The sequence below is a fragment of the Anastrepha ludens genome, chromosome 2 (assembly GCF_028408465.1).
Source record: "Anastrepha ludens isolate Willacy chromosome 2, idAnaLude1.1, whole genome shotgun sequence".
In the NCBI taxonomy this organism is placed as follows: Eukaryota; Metazoa; Arthropoda; class Insecta; order Diptera; family Tephritidae; genus Anastrepha; species Anastrepha ludens.
In genome coordinates, this window is record NC_071498.1 from 113,998,022 (window position 1) to 114,014,288 (window position 16,267).

Sequence of the window (16,267 nt, forward strand, 5' to 3'; positions counted from 1 at the left end):
ACTGACGGTGCTCCAGCTATGGTGGGTTGTGATAAGGGGCTCGTGGCGCTATGTCATAAGGATGAAAGTTTTCCACAATTTCTTAGTTACCACTGTATTACACATCAGCAAGCATTATGTGGAAATTTTCTAAACTTGAACAACGTTATGAAACTGGTGGTGAAAATTGTGAACAAGATTAGAGCTCAAGCGTTACAAAGAAGATTATTTAAAACCTTGGCTGATGAAATTGACTATCAATACGGAGAGCTACTTCTTCACTCTGAAGTGCGATGGTTAAGCAGAGGACGAGTGCTCAAACGTTTCAATGATGTCCTGCCTGCTATACTCCAATTTTTCAAAGAACGCGATGAACCGATTTCTGAACTGGAAAATTCGACTTGGCTCAGAGATTTTGGTTTTCTTGTGGACATTACAGAGAAATTAAATGAGCTTAACTTGCAGCTTCAAGGCAGGGATAAAGAATTAGCGGAAATGATTTCTGACACAAATGCATTTATTACAAAACTTGAATTTTGGGAACAAAACCTAAAAAACCGCGATACTAAGCATTTTCCTATTCTTTCCGAAAAGATATCCAAAAACCTATTAGAGCCCTATGACAGTAAATATCATATGGAAATAGTTTCTAACTTGAAGGAAAACTTCAAAAATCGTTACAAGGATTTCAGCGAAATTGCTTTAGTGACGCAATTTGTTGTTTCACCCTTCATGGACATTGATATACAACAGTTTGCAACTTGTGTTATGAACAACTTTGGCGAAGACATTGCTGTGACAGAAATGGAACTGATTGCTTTTCAAAGTGACTTGACTTTAAAATCTTTAGGTTCAAATACAAAATGTATATGGACTTTAGTAAGTAAAGATAAGTATTCAGTTTTATGTCGTGTTGCGTTGAAAGTGAAAGCGTTATTCAGTTCAACTTATTTGTGTGAATCTTCTTTTTCCAATATGAAATTTATTAAAAATAAATACCGCAATGGGCTTACAGATATACATTTGGATAACTGTATTCGAATGACTGTATCAAATTATACTGCAAATATTCAAAAAATTATCAGAATGTCAACCTTCTCATTAAATATGCTCTTTTTATCTGCCCATATTTTATTTATATAATAATGTACTATTACTGTTTCGTTGTTTTTTTAAGCCGCTTGTGATTTGCCATTATGACTGCAAAAAATTTTGTTACGATTGATAGGTGTGAACATGGATGTAGTTATGCATAAGTATAAGCACTATAAGTCATAAATTTATTATATATAGAACGTATATTAGTAAAATAAATACATGTATTGTATGTCGAATATAACTGTGTATTATTTAATTTATGTTGGCTTGCGCAAGTAGTTGGCTGTTTATTTCAAAATCTTGACAGTAGCTCAACACATTGAAAAGGTTGGCGACCACTGCTCTACGATCTCAATATACGTTACGTATACGCCCCAGAGGCTGTAAAATTATTACAGTCAAATGCGAATTCAACAACAGAACAATAAAAATTCGTCACCGACTTGAATGGCAAGCAAGCAAATAGACGACCTGGAATACCAAATAAAAGCGGTGGTTTGCAGGAAACTGGAACGAAGCACAAAGGAGGGAATAAAAATTGCTGTAATATGCTAAGAATTGCTTTTGCTTCACAAGCGATTCATGCAAGACTGTTTAGAAAAAAAGTAAAATACAATATAATTTTTTTTAAATTCGTATTTGTGCATATAGGGTTCTCCATTAAAAACTCTCGAACTTTGAAATTAAAAAAAGCAAACTGTTTAAACAATGTTTTTGCAAAGGTAAGTTTTATTGCGGATTCCAATTGAATGCCAATCCAGTAAAGGGCGATAAATCCATAGAGATGGCATGACATTTATACGACTAAAGTTAATAAAATGAAGGCTTTATTTTTCATTTCGGCAGAATATCCCTTCGTTTCACATTTTTTTGTTTTGTTAGAGAAGAAAGTTTCAGAAATTGGAGAGTCGGTTTAAGGAGAGTGAGAAAACTAAAATTGTACAGAGAAGGTTATGAAATTACAAAATTGCAAGACTTCTGTAGAAGCTATCTAGATGAGGAAGAGACAATCCCGCACCTTTTGTGCCATTGTTCTGCTTCATCCAGTCGTAGGTTTACTATTCTAGGTAGACAAGTTTTTAATTGGAACTTTCAGTTCTGAGAAATCAGGGATATTCTAAAATTTTTGAAAATTCACACACTGGTTTTAGGAGAGATTGGGACAAGTTCCCCACGCAACATCTCAACCGGCTATGAGCATGAGTGTATTCCACAGTACAACTGCTTCAACCTAACCTGACCTACTTTTATTTTATTAACAACTAAACAATATGCCTCATAAAAGGCCTTTCAAAGGATGTGCCTAGAAGCTGTTTTAAAAGAAAACATGCAAACATTTAGACTTTTGGAGGTTTCACTATTTCTATTCAAAATACTCTTAAAAATGATATCCGAATGTTGTTTTTCAGCTCTGGAACTGTTGCTGGTTTATTAAAATAGACTTTGAAATTTTTCAGTCAGGTCTGCCTCTCCTTTTTTCTATCTTCCACAGAACCATGGTTAAAATTGTACATCTTGGCAACTTTAACGTGATAAATGCAAAAATGACAAAAAAAAGGTACCGTATAGGAATTATTTATTACTGACATCTGCGTGTCACTTTTAAAAGACGATGAATTACCATTGTATAACATTTTAAAGAAGATGTAGGTTATGATGGTAACGCACAGACCGATTACCTAGCGAAATTAGGCGATGCTTCAAAATTCTATAGACCAGAACCATTTTGTGGACCCTCCCAAGCCTACATGAAGGAAGTTATCAAAGACGGGGGAGAAAGGCATGGAGAGTCCTAGACGGAGACAGACAGAAACAGTTTATCCTTCCCTCCAGCAGAACATCAAATAGGCTTCTAAACGTGGATAGCGTGAGCTTACGAACTTTTTCTGGATACTATACGGGACATTGTAGACTTTTTTATCATTTCAGGAAACTGGAATTATTAAAAATAAGCGTCTGCCATTTTGCGAAATGGATGATGAAACTCCAGATCCTATTCTCGCCCAACGTGCCACCCTAGCAAGACGAAGACTCGTAAATCTAGATGCAGCTGATCAATTATATATATAATAACATTTTATTTCTAAACCTGAATATTAAATACTTTGATTAAAAACAAACCAGCCGTATCCACAATCTGATGCAAATGGTCTTAACAATCATAAACGAAGCCACTCGTCATAATTTCACTTTCAAAGACAAGCATTTGAAAGTTCATACAGGGAAACTTTTGTTGCTTCAACTTTGCAAATTCTATTTCGGTGTTGCACGTCGTGTTTACAACGACCACAGCAATAACAATGAGTAGAACAAGAACACAAACTTGTTAACCGAGCACAAGCAACTCGTTGCCCCTCTCCTTGCCTCGTTCCCCATCTTCCATAAGTTACGAGTTGAAGCAACACAAGTTGCCCTGTATTATCGCAATCTAATCTCGCGATTTTACGGTACTTACTGTGCTTATGTTTAAATTTGGGTTGTGAGCAATTGCCCCTTAAGTAGTAATCAGCTGGCTTAGACAATTTAGCACCAAAAGCAAAAGCAAACATTCATATGTAGTTACTTTTTTCTGTAGAATTGTTACCAAAATCACTACGGCTTGTATGAACTCGGCTTTGGCTTAGCATTTGTAAACATAAACTGTTGTATGAGGAAAAATGCAATTATTGGGGTATTAATCTGGAACTCGATTCAAACTTTGAATGGCTACGAATGAATACGACGCGAGAAGCGTTCTTTTTTCACAATCAGCCACCTTACATACAAATCAACAAATCTTTGGAAGACCCCACAGATACGCTCTACCAACATCTGAGCGACGTACATTCGATTTTTATGAAAAATGAATACCTTCAACAAGGTTTTAAGCACCAAGTGTTGGTTCCACACACTAAAGAGGAGGTGAGACAAATTTTATATGATTATTAGGTTGATGGTCATCCAAGCATTGACATTTTTCGCAGTTCTTGAATTTGAATAAAACGGATCATCTCGTAAGCCGACGTTGTCCGTTCCCTGGAGCGATAAGGACATCAGAAAATGTTGCGTGGGAAGAACTTGTAACTGATTAGTGCTCAGAAAAAAATATAGGTCAGTTAGAAGATCACATAGTTTTTAATTTTATTTTATACTCCTATATATTTAAACACCAAAATTAAGAGAAACATTTTTCTAATAGCGGTCGCTCGGCAGGCAATGGCAAACCTCCGAATGTATTTCTGCTATGAAAAAGCTCCTCATGAAAATATCTGCCGTTCGGAGTCGGCTTGAAACTGTAGGTCCCTCCATTTGTGGAACAACATCAAGACGCACACCACAAATAGGAGGAGGAGCTCGGCCAAACACCCAAAAAGGGTGTACGCGCCAATTATATATATATTCCATTTACATCCACAAATCAAAAAAACAAAAAAAAAAAAAAACGGCCCTGGAGCAGTATATGGATGAGAAAAAGAGGTCCGGTGGTCAATTGTTTAAAATGCTGGAAGAAAACATGAAAAAATGAGAAAGATGAACGGAAATCACAGATAGAAAGCGAGAAAGTCGATATTTTGAAATTGTTGCTCGGTTTCCTCAAAAAGTAAATATATGTATGTATGTACAAATGTATTTGAAGTGATATGAAAATGCGGGACTGAGAATTAATTAATTTTAATTTCCTTTTTTAATTCATATTGTATGTATGTTACCCACGATAAATGGTGATTTTTTTTAAATAAATTTTTCGTGTTAAATGGTTTTTCGTAATTTTTTATTTTATCATTCATAAATTTTGGCGATGTGTTTGTATTTAATGATATATAGGATCTCTCACATCACTTTCTCTAAAAGCTTCGCTATGGATTGTAAGTGTTTGTAGGTATCTTGGAAATAAACTCCAACTCCAACTCGTCTTATTTTGCCCTCACAAATGGCAAATTTCGGAAGCGGCAGAAACGGAGATTCAGAAGTTCATGCCCCTCTATCATTGGCCGATTCGTATTTAATATACGACTTCAAAAAAACTTTCTAATTTTTATCTAACAATATTTACTTACATTTCATTTAATCACCGATTTTATTTAAAATTAAATTTTGATCCAATTCGCAAATTTTAATTATTATGTATGTTTACTTTGCAATCAGCTGTTTTGCTCACTTGCAAATTCCTACAACTAAAAATTTATCCAGTAAAAACTTGAAACTTCCCCTCAAAATAAATTTTGCTCTCTCACTTTCCTCTACGTTGCAAGTTTTCTGGGTGCATGAACACCAAACCGTGATAATCTATATTTTAATGCGGGCACCAAAATTTTGTCGTATCTTGTTTTAGTATTTATAGTCAGAAAAAAAAGTTGAAGCAAATACCAATGGATAGCATATGTGGAGACGGTTTGCACAATGTATTAAAATATTAATATTTACATAAGTGAATAGGTGCAGGTAAAATTAATCACACTATTTTACCTGTGTTATAATATGTATCATGATATTAATTCTATGTATCATGATATATATAAGTATCATTATATAAAAGTTGATGAAACAACTGGAAACTTATACATATGTATATTGTGAATCTACAACAAATTTGATTCAGAAATTATGATGGTCATGGATTAATTAATGATTGTTTTTTATTATGCTTTTTCAAACATAATTAATTTTTTTTCGGTAATACAAGAAATTAAATGTTTCCAATTGATGAATAAAAAAAAATTATATTTGAAATACAGGAAATATAGGATCGCTTAATACAGGTAAAATGGGTTATTTTTCACATTCAATTTTACTACATCTATTCACATATGTATATTATGTAAAAGGTTTCAACATAAGCTAACCATTTATATACATACAGGGTGGGCCATGTAAGATTTGCCTTTTGAATCGGCTATAAAAGAAACAACTATTCAATATTTTTTCAAACTTTTTTTTTATTTTGAAGATTGAACATTGTCATTTATGAATGAAAAATAATATCGTTCAAATGACTGCCACGACTGGCTTTACAGTAGGCCATTCGATCAACCCAATTTTTAAGCACATTTTCGATTGTTTGGGCTCCAATTTCATGAATGGCAACTTCGATTTCGTGTTTTAAAGCATCAATCGCCTCTGGCTGGTTCGCATAGCATTTGTCCTTAACGGCTCCCCGCAAAAAATAGTCCAACGGGCTTAAATCATGGATTTCAAAAACGGTAGCCAAAAGTTCGAGTGTAACTTTGGTAGTGTGACAATTAGCACCGCCCTGTTGAAACCAAATGTCGTCCATGTCATCCCTCGGCTCCTCGCTCATTTTCGAAAAAAAATTGCCCGATGATGCAGCCAGACCAAAAACCGCACCAAACAGTGACTCGTTGTGGATGCATTTGCTTCTCTACAGTAACGTGTGGATTTTCTGAGCCCCAAATCCGACAATTTTGCTTATTGACGTAGCCACCGATGTGAAAATCAGAAAAAGACTCACCACTTTGGAAATTGGTTTTCAATATTTCCCAATTTTGTTCAAGCGTTTAGGGCCCATTTCTTAAATGTCAAACCTTCAAGTAAATTATGAACACATTTGACATGTCATTTGTGTTACCATTCTCAAAAAAATAGGTGGTTCAAAAAGCAAACACTATATGGCCCACCCTATATGTTTCAACTTTTTTCTATGACTATAAATACTAAAAAAAGGAATGACTAAATTTTGCTCTCCGTATTTGTATAACGACGAAATTTCAACGTACGGGCGATCCTAGTTTGTAATAATTGTTACAAACTATTTGCTTCATGAACAGACCTAATGTAAACCACAATTTGGCGCTGAAATAATGAGCAAATATGAGCTGCTGAAAGAATGGCTACGAATAAAACTTTTGAGCGAATGTAAAGGTTTTAGTGATCAATCCTTTTGTCTTTGAATCGTAGTTAATAACTTCAGCGTGTAGTTGGTAAATAAGTTAATGATTACCACCATCGGACAACAACTTATAGCGCTACATCACTTCCAAATGCCGCAATATTAGCAGGCCTGGCAGATATCGCACAGCTTTTGTTGAATATACCAACTGGCAGGTACGACTTATGATTCAATCTGAAGCAGCCTGACGAGTTTGTACTGTCAGCTCATTCGAGTTAAATAACTCGTCATACGGGTTTCTTGCAATTTCTACTTCACGTGGAACCATTTGATTTACCAATAAGTGATTTATTGTGCACAGCGATACATGAGCATCTTCAGATTATCATTATTTCAACTATTGCATCCTCATTAAAAGAGTCATCGAATATCATCCAAAGTCTGTGCAATGCAATTAAGAGACGAAGAATATGTATAAAAGCACATAAAGACGAAATTGCTAAGGATGATAAACTGAAAAAAAAATATATACATGCATTTTCATTACTTTTGTATTCAGCTTTCACCCTTGTAGTACATTTTTAAAACTAAAAAAAATTTGCAAAACACATTTTTACTTAAAGAATATATGTACAAGCCTAGCTTATACTTAGCCTCTCAAATTCTTCGGCAGAAATCATTTCAACATCAGTATACGTTGGCGCATCTTTTTGCGCCCATATTGTAGCTTGTGCTGATGGTAAGGACTCCAATGGAAATACATGCACAGATAAGTCATTGAAGATGTTGTGTGTTTCATAGTCATCATCCAATGGGAATTCCTTGACATACGGCAGCACATCTAATATATAAGCGGAATCTAATCTTAACATACGTTCGGGTTTGCTTAGTGATAAACTCTCGAAGCTATTATTTATGAGCACCAGTTTGTTCAAACTTTGCGGTCGCCAATTGCTCCATAGCAAGTTGTTGGTCAAGCAATTCGGACAATGTGGTAGATAGAAAAGTGTGCGTTCATCCACTCCATATTTTGCTTCACAATTTTCATTCATTAACGAACAATTCAGGCGTTGAAGAATCTGTTTCTCACTTTCGCGAAAGACAGGATCGAAATATATAGCATCTTTAATGCAATAATGCCGTTGTGTACATATGATGAAAACCAGTTGATGGAGTGCTTGAAAGTTGCGGGAGAAAGGACCAATGCCCAAACAAACCAGACTAGAAAATTTATCTGTGCCTGCCAAAGTTTTAATACTGTCGTCCACTGTTTCCATGGCTTGTATAAAGTAATCACTTCCAACCATTTGTGTGCACAACTGTTCCAGACGTCTAGAGTATGAAATAAATATATTATCATTTAGTTTGGTAATGAGTGAACGTGCGGGCGATTTGTCTACTTTAGAAATGCATCCATGTCCACTTCTTTCTCTTCCTTTTCAGTGCTACGTTCCGACAGCTTCCGCAATCTGGGATTTATAGCTCTACGCGCTATCCATTTCTTGCGTGTGACTGCACGGAATTCTTCAGACATTTGTTAAATGTTCTAAATTTTTAAGTTATTTACTGCTTTCAATAGACGCCTTTCGCTTTGACTATTTGTTTTTGACAGTTTGCTCTATTCGAATTTTCGTAAACATTCAGCTACTTTTCCAAAAGGTTTTCGTACCGTTCAGCTTTTGTTATAGACATATCATTTTATCAATTATTTCTCTTTCTACTTAACCCTGCATAGCCGACAATATTTTTTATATGTTCGTTGTAGTTAGAAGTAGAAACGATTTACATTGGTTAGGCAGGGTTAAATTTGAGTTATATGGAGGAGAATTTGGCAAAAATTGTTACGTGAGTGTTTGTACGAAGCATCATTTACTTTTTATTAGAAGTATTAGAAAGTTTTGAATGAAATCGACGCCGGGTTGATTTATTTTTCAGTAAAATTAATGGGAAATCTTTAGTATAATGTAATGCGCTTTAGAAAAGGAAATTGTAATGGAGGGATGTATCCCCATCTTAAAACTGAAAGTAAGTAATTTATTGTTAAAATTGTGTAATTGCGAAAAGTTGGTGTTGTCAGACACCTCAAATAAGAACGAAGTTCGCATGCAGAGACGTTCACTGGGAGGTTGTTTGTACATTTGCAGTTATTTCTGCTTTAGTTTAAATATTTTCGATAATATAAACATACCAAATTAAGTTTTACAGGAGCGTCGACTAGAAAGGTTTTTGTAAATTAGTAGAATTTTGCATAGAACTTTTTTCCGCGCTTCAAAAAAAAAAAAAATAAAAAAATAACATTCATAAGTCCAACTCCGGCCACGCCATCCACAGTATTTTTGCGTGGAACTCCTTTCCGCGTTAAAACCATTAATCCAAAAATTAAACGTCATATGCGTGTGTGTAGTAAGGATGCACAATAGCAGTCATCCCCATCATCAACACTGAGCTGAAATACTTTGTTTTTGTTCATATTTTTATTTTCATTTGCAGATATCCGGCAACACTATACTGTTGTCAACTCCAATGAATTGTTATTCGCATTTAAAATTAAAAAGTGATAATATGGGTAAATGCATCTGCATTTAATTTTCATTGAGATACTTCGAACACATGCAAGTATAAAACTAAGAAAAAACACGCGCGTGAATTATATTTTGTGAATTTAAGAAACTTAGAAGTTTGAATGTGGCAAACTATAATGAAGTCTTCGAGGGCACTTTGAAGACAAAAATTACAAAACTATTATTTCCGGATCAGCTGGGTGTTATAAACAACGGAACAACTGGGAGTTACATCTCCACCAAGTTCCATTAAATAAGTCATTTTACTTTGCTTAAGATTCCCCAACTTAACACGACAATATTAAGTTAATAATAATTTTGCATAAAATTTGCTCAATATGTTCGACAAAATTTTATACATTAAATGTACTTACCATGTTTCTTTTTATCACTATGTGATCTTAATGTAAGCATTGAACCATCCAAATTCAAATAAACCGTAATAATTCTTAGAATTTTTTATATTAGTAAACTTTACTTCAAAGTCATCATATACGCAAGAATCTAGTCAAAGAGAGTGCACTTGAGAGTAAAATTGATGTTCTCTCTTTGTCAGAAGTTACCAGTTTTAGTCATGATGAAAAGAATAATCAGATGGCGCCTATAGTGGTACCGTTACTTTGATCTCAGCAAATTTGACAATGAGTGACGTCGTATTAGCATCAGAATGGTCAGATTACCCTTTTCGTAACTTGATTTTGCATTTTTTTTGTTATTTAGACTCGGAGTTTTAGTTCTTCTTTCTTTTATAAATTAGTTCAATAATTCACTCAGTTTCATTTAGCTTTACTTTTTTCTAGCATCTGGTCACTTTGCCCGTGATTGCAGTTAGTGTTGGGGTTCTTTTCCCTTCAGCAGTCAAATCTCTCTCTCGCTATTGCAGTGTTGCATTGCTTTGGATATAAAAACGCACTAAAGAAACACATTAAAGAAAATAAAATACCAATTTTTTATTGAATTACTTAAACAACTTTGTATGCGTGACGAATTGTCTTTAAAATGTGTGTGTGTTTTTTTAAATAAATGTGTTATAGTTACGTACAATTTAATTTATGAGTTTTTTTGATAAGAGAAACTCTTTTGTTAAGAGAACGACTGTTTTGCTATATTTGAGGTTATGTGACAAGATAAGGTACTCTTTTTGTAAAAATGTCGTTATAGTATGTCTTCAGTATTTTCTGGTATTTGTTTGCTTATTTTTACTATGAATACACCTCTTGATGCCCTATGCTCCACTAAGGATTGAGGACCGCAATACACGATTACACCTCTATGGTTTTAATTTGCATTCAGTAAATTCAAACGCTTTTTAAAATGTGTCAAAAGGTTTTCAATGTTAAGAAGAGTTAAGAGAAGAAGATTTAATATTCTTGCATAACTTTAAAAGCAACAAAAATTTAAATTTGCACTTTGAAAATATCAAATTCTATAAGAATCAACAAATTTTCATTAGCCCTAAAACCTTCTCAGAGTGACCTTTTTTAACCTTCTTTTGTTCAATATATATTTTTTTAACTTACAGTTTCGGTAGCATTAAATTAAAAAAAAAGAAACAAACGCCATACTTACAAATTTTCGCATTTTGAGTATAAAAAAGCACTAAATTTATTGCGAAGAGCAAATGGTAGACAACACTGCTCAACTCAGCTAATGCGACGTCACGCACTCTCTCATTCTAGAGTTTCAGCTCGGATTTTTTCCCATAATTGTTTTTTCCAACTATAAAGCCTTTGAAGGATATCTCATAAAATTCGTTTGATTAAACTTTCCAAACTGGGATTTCATTCAGTTACTTTACTGGTGATTGAAACATATTTGTAAGGTACGGGAGTGTTGCTGTTATCGATGGAGTCCCTTCCGATGCATGAAATATATTTGCGTTCACTGCTATTTTATGTAATTGTTAAGGATTAGCCTCTTGCTTTTCATAAGATGAGCTTCTAATGTATGCTGACGATTTAAAAGTTGATAAGAAATATAAGTGACTCTAGCATACTTCAGGCTGACTAATAACTTTTTTTAAACTCCATAAGCCCATCTGTACCTCATATCATATTTCGCCTACATGTTTAGATTTGGCAAATAAGATTAAATGCTTTTATGGTAATAGCATTACAAACCATTGCCGACTTGTTTGGTACTTCACGTCATACAATATGTTCGAAGAAAAATTTTATCAAATTTCCAAGAGAAGAGAGAATAAGATAGTGCCAAAAGAATTTCATTTTTGCAAAAAATAGTATTCCCTAGATAGATAGGTGAAATGGTAGAAGTATCACGGAATAGCACATGAAGAAATGGAGTTCTATCTTTTTTGTACTTTTCTGAGAAATAAGTTGTGCAGTTCCCCTTTAACAACAGTCAGAGGGATGGCGATGACGGAGCAGGAGGTCTCTGACATCAATTCAGTTCCCTCTCTGGCAAGCTCATCAGCAATTTCATTTCCCTCTATGTTCTTATGTCCTGGAACCCAGATCAAAGAAATGTTACCTGCACACCGAAGAGATTTGATCTTCTCTTTACAGGAGTTGACTAGTTTGGATTTGCACCATGGCGTCGTCAGAGCCCTGGTCACGGCTTGATTATCGGAAGAAATGTTAATATCGCCCGCGCTTTCGCGTTGCCTAAGCATTTTGCATGGCTGCAGGATCGCAAAGGCTTCTGCTTGAAAAACGATTGCAGTATTCGGCAGTTTAAAGGAGATAGATAAATTGGCTGATATAGGAAAACCCCTACCTCTACTCTTGGTTCCATCTTGGAGCCGTCAGTGAATATATAAGATATTTCTAGATATTAGATACTAGCTTCGGTGCAGATTTTCTCCTCGTTCCAATTGTGCCTACTTGGAGAGATTTCCTTGGCACAACGCTCAACCTCCAGTATGCAGATAGAGAAATCTGTCCGAATTTCAGAGAAAGGTTTCAACTGCCTAACAATTCTATCATATCCCTTCAGAGATTGCCTCCATAGGCTAACCTCCATTAAACTGATTGCACTTTGAGTTGCGATGGAAATAACGTAAAAGTTGATATGAAGTAAGTGCAAAACCACATTCAGGGCAGCACTGAGGCAAGTTCTACCTCCTCTAGTGATGCCAATACATGCAGTCCTTCGCACGCTTCCCAGTTCAGTGATATTATCTCCCTTCCGAAGAGCTTTCCCCCAAACCAGGCATCCATGTGTTAAAATTGGCAGAACCACTACGATATTCCAGATATGTCAACACAGTTTGCCACTTTCAGCTGTCAAGCCATAGTTATCGATAGCAATATTTCCCATGCAGCTCAAAAAACACCCGATACAAACACTGGAAAGGCATACAATTTACCTATAAACACTCCTTATGGATTAAACATTTGATTTAAGGCATTATTTATAAATTATATTCATTAAAAATGTTCTTCTTAACGTTTGTAAAGTCTGTGATAAAACTAAATTAAGGTACAACCGCTTTTACCATTTTTGAAGTTTGCCAACCATTTAGTCTCACTCTCTCATTTCCAATGTTTGTTCTGGTTTTTTAATTAAAATGAAAAATATTTTTATAAAACTTTGGTTCTTTTATGCCGTAAAAGCGTGTAAAATTCGGTTAAAAACATGATTCATTTTAGTTTCAAGGAAATGTATATACATACATACCCTATGATCAGAAGGTACCGGGAATGCTTAAATATATTGTAACAAAATAGAGTTACATTTCAGCCAAATTTATTTTATCTCATTCAAAATATGACCCGTCTGAAGCCACACGCATGTACCAACGTTACACTCAGTCCTCCATGCACTCCTGGTAGGCCGAAGAAGGGATGGCCTTCAACTCCTTTGATCTCCTCTATCGACTGAAATCTCCTTCCACGAAGTGGTAACTTCAACTTGGGAAACAAAAAGAAGTTGCACGGTGAATACGGTGCTTGCACGATGGAATTCACCAAGTATTTGGTCAAATAATACAGCACAATTTGGGCTCGGTGCGATGGCGCCTTATCATCATGCAAAATCCAAGAATTGTTTGTCCACATTTCCGGCCGTTTACGTCGTACAGCATCTTTCAAATGCTTCTAAACGGATAAATAATATTCTTCATTGACTGTCTAGTCCGATGGAAGGTACTGATGGTGCACTACGCCTTGGTAATCGAAGAAAACAGTCAACATCACCTTCCCGGCACTTGTGCAAATAATTGAAAGTTGAGCGCAAGTACCGCCGAATTGTTTTCCAACATCTTGTATACTCCAGTTCCAAGTAATACCTGTGAATTAATTAAATAGACTTGCTGTACGGGTATATTCAAGTACAGCCAAATTCTTTTGTCAAATCTTCACTCCAAATGTATTTACAAATATACCTATGTATATAAAGAAGGTCAAATATCCCTTTGAAAAGAAAACAAATGTCTTGAATGTTTTATCTGATGATTTCCTTCATTTCTTAATTTTTCTTAATCGACATTTGTGCATGCCTTATAACTTCAGGCCATTTTATTCGTTTGGAAAGGGCTCCCATACATACATAGATTCAAAATCAATCGCTCTTAAAAATTTGAAATTGCATTTTTAGATTTATATTCTTTGTTTTTACAAGACATTCGCATGCTCCTTTTAATCTGGCAAAATTAAAAAATTAAAATTATTTAAAATTAAATTAAATTAAATTAAATTAATTAAAATATGGCCGGCGAATTTGGAGAGTGATTCTACCTTTTTTTGGTTGTACCCTATACTTATCATAGTAATGCGGGGCAAAATAAATGACCTGGATGAATTGTCAAAGGAATGATATTGAGAAAAAAAATAAAACGAAACAAGAAAAAGCTCAATCAATGAAAACGAAAAATCAATACTTAATATTGCGGTAAAAGAAAAGACCAAATGACAGAAAAAGGTTATTCTAATAGCGGTCGCTCCTCGACAGGCCATGGCAAACCTCCGCATGTATTTTTGCTATGAAAAAGCTTCTCATAAAAAAAACCATCTGTAGTTGGGAGGCGTCGTAAAGGTGTAGGTCCCTTCAGAGGATAAAATACAATAAGATGCAAATCACGAATTGGGCGAGGAGCTTGTTCAATAAATTTTGTGGTTCGATAAGAAAAACACAGTTTTATGGTGCGAAATACACTTTGTTATTCAGTAGAGTCACCCTGATACACTTGTTCCAACGAGATCCCTATCTATGAGATCCATCCCTGGAGTGAAAATCTGGGTTGCTAAATACGCTATTATGACCTAATCATTTGATGAAAAACGCTTTCCAGGGCTTAAGTTGTTTAGGTCTGGAAACCGATGGAAGCCACTAGGGGCCAAATGTGATGAAATACGGTGGATACTCTAACAATTTGAACTTGAATTCATGGATTGTGGTCATTGTCAAAATGCTCTTGTGACACTGTGCATGGTCCTGCGGAAAAAGAATTTTTTTCTTTTCCAAACTGGGTATTTTTTCATGATTTTTTTTCCTTTAGCTGGTGTAAAAGGTTACAATAATATTCGGAATTTAATGTTGTACCAGTTGGTTTACCTTTCGCATTCCAAAAAATTTATGCTAACACCTTTTTTGCTGATTTCTGGACACGAACTCGTTTTGGGAGACGGAAAACAGGTTCCTACCACTCTTTCCTCACCGACCCTTGTTTAGATTTAGGAGAATGGTGATAGACCCAAGTCTCATCCAAAATGATAAATCGGTGCACAAAATCCACTTTATTCTTCCGAAAACGCTCTAAATGTTGCTGAGAAAGTCGCATTCGGATGTGATTTTGTTCCATTGTTAGCGAATGCCACCCATTGTGCACCCAGTTTTCTGAAACCCAATACTTCAATCAAAATATTGTTTAAACCTCCCAATATTTAGAGTTTTTACTAAAACTCTTTCAATCACTCGACGATTTTCCAATACGATATCCTGCATTTTTTCTACGATTTCTGGTGTTGTTACTGTTTCTGGACGACCTTGACGTGGATTGTCTTCTAAGCTTGTACGACCTCATTTAAATTCAGCAACCGATCTTTCTACTGTACTAATTGCTGGCGAAAAGTCCTTGTACATTTTCAGGATTTGTTCATAAATTTCTTTTTTTCTTTGCTTTTACAACTTCCGAAAATAAAAATTCAATCACTGCTCGATACGTAATTTTTTCCGTTGTAGAAAATTTGTACTTTGACACGTCGATACTAAATGGCTTGTAAACAAATAATGAATTGATAGATTGAAATGAAACTTGCCATACGTTCATATGAAGAGTGTATCAGCATAACAAAAAAAAATTAGGCTAATAGCAACGCCCTCTTATCGAACCGCAAACCTTATTGAACAACCTAGTATATATAGATATATAATAGAAAAGAGAATTCCACTAATTGAGGGTTATGATGCTGTACGTATTCAGTGATACGAACACCTCGGCTAACTGCGCTCTGAAGTTAAAAATTAATAACTGCCAAAAAAATGAGAAAATTAAGACTAAGTTCGGTTCTTTAATCTTTTGTTTTAAAACCTAATTTATATCTTTCATATTCTGTGATAAGGAAAGCCTGTCAATCCTTTTGTAAATATAATATATGTATTTACATATATATGTACATCTACTTCAAACAACAGTGTTGCATTTCTCATTGAATAAACTAAAGTGCAGTAAAACTGAAGGCTTGCACATATACATATACACTTACACATATTTTCGTCTAACTCGCTTGCCGACTCCAGCGCACCGCGAGCAGGTCAATACGAAGAAGAAACTTGTTTTCTTCGGCACTTTGTGTGGTGAATCTAGTGGTGATGACTTTCTGACGCACATGAACCTACCATG

General features: G+C 34.9%; 1 protein-coding gene and 1 long non-coding RNA gene across 2 annotated transcripts; one reads left to right on the forward strand and one right to left on the reverse strand.

Annotated features, from left to right (window-relative positions):
- The first annotated feature begins 3,602 nt into the window (after window positions 1-3,602).
- On the forward strand, window positions 3,603-4,775 carry LOC128855134 (uncharacterized). The gene is made up of 3 exons (XR_008453694.1): window positions 3,603-3,978; window positions 4,041-4,167; window positions 4,256-4,775. It is a non-coding gene; the product is annotated as an uncharacterized LOC128855134 (long non-coding RNA).
- A 2,662-nt stretch (window positions 4,776-7,437) lies between these two features.
- Window positions 7,438-8,500, reverse strand: LOC128859052 (SRR1-like protein). Its single transcript, XM_054095736.1, has 2 exons — window positions 8,305-8,500; window positions 7,438-8,236 (listed from the first exon to the last, which is right to left on the reverse strand). Exons 1-2 carry the CDS (start codon window positions 8,436-8,438, stop codon window positions 7,543-7,545), a joined length of 828 nt encoding a protein of 275 aa, XP_053951711.1. The 5' UTR covers window positions 8,439-8,500; the 3' UTR covers window positions 7,438-7,542.
- Between the last annotated feature and the right edge of the window lie 7,767 nt (window positions 8,501-16,267).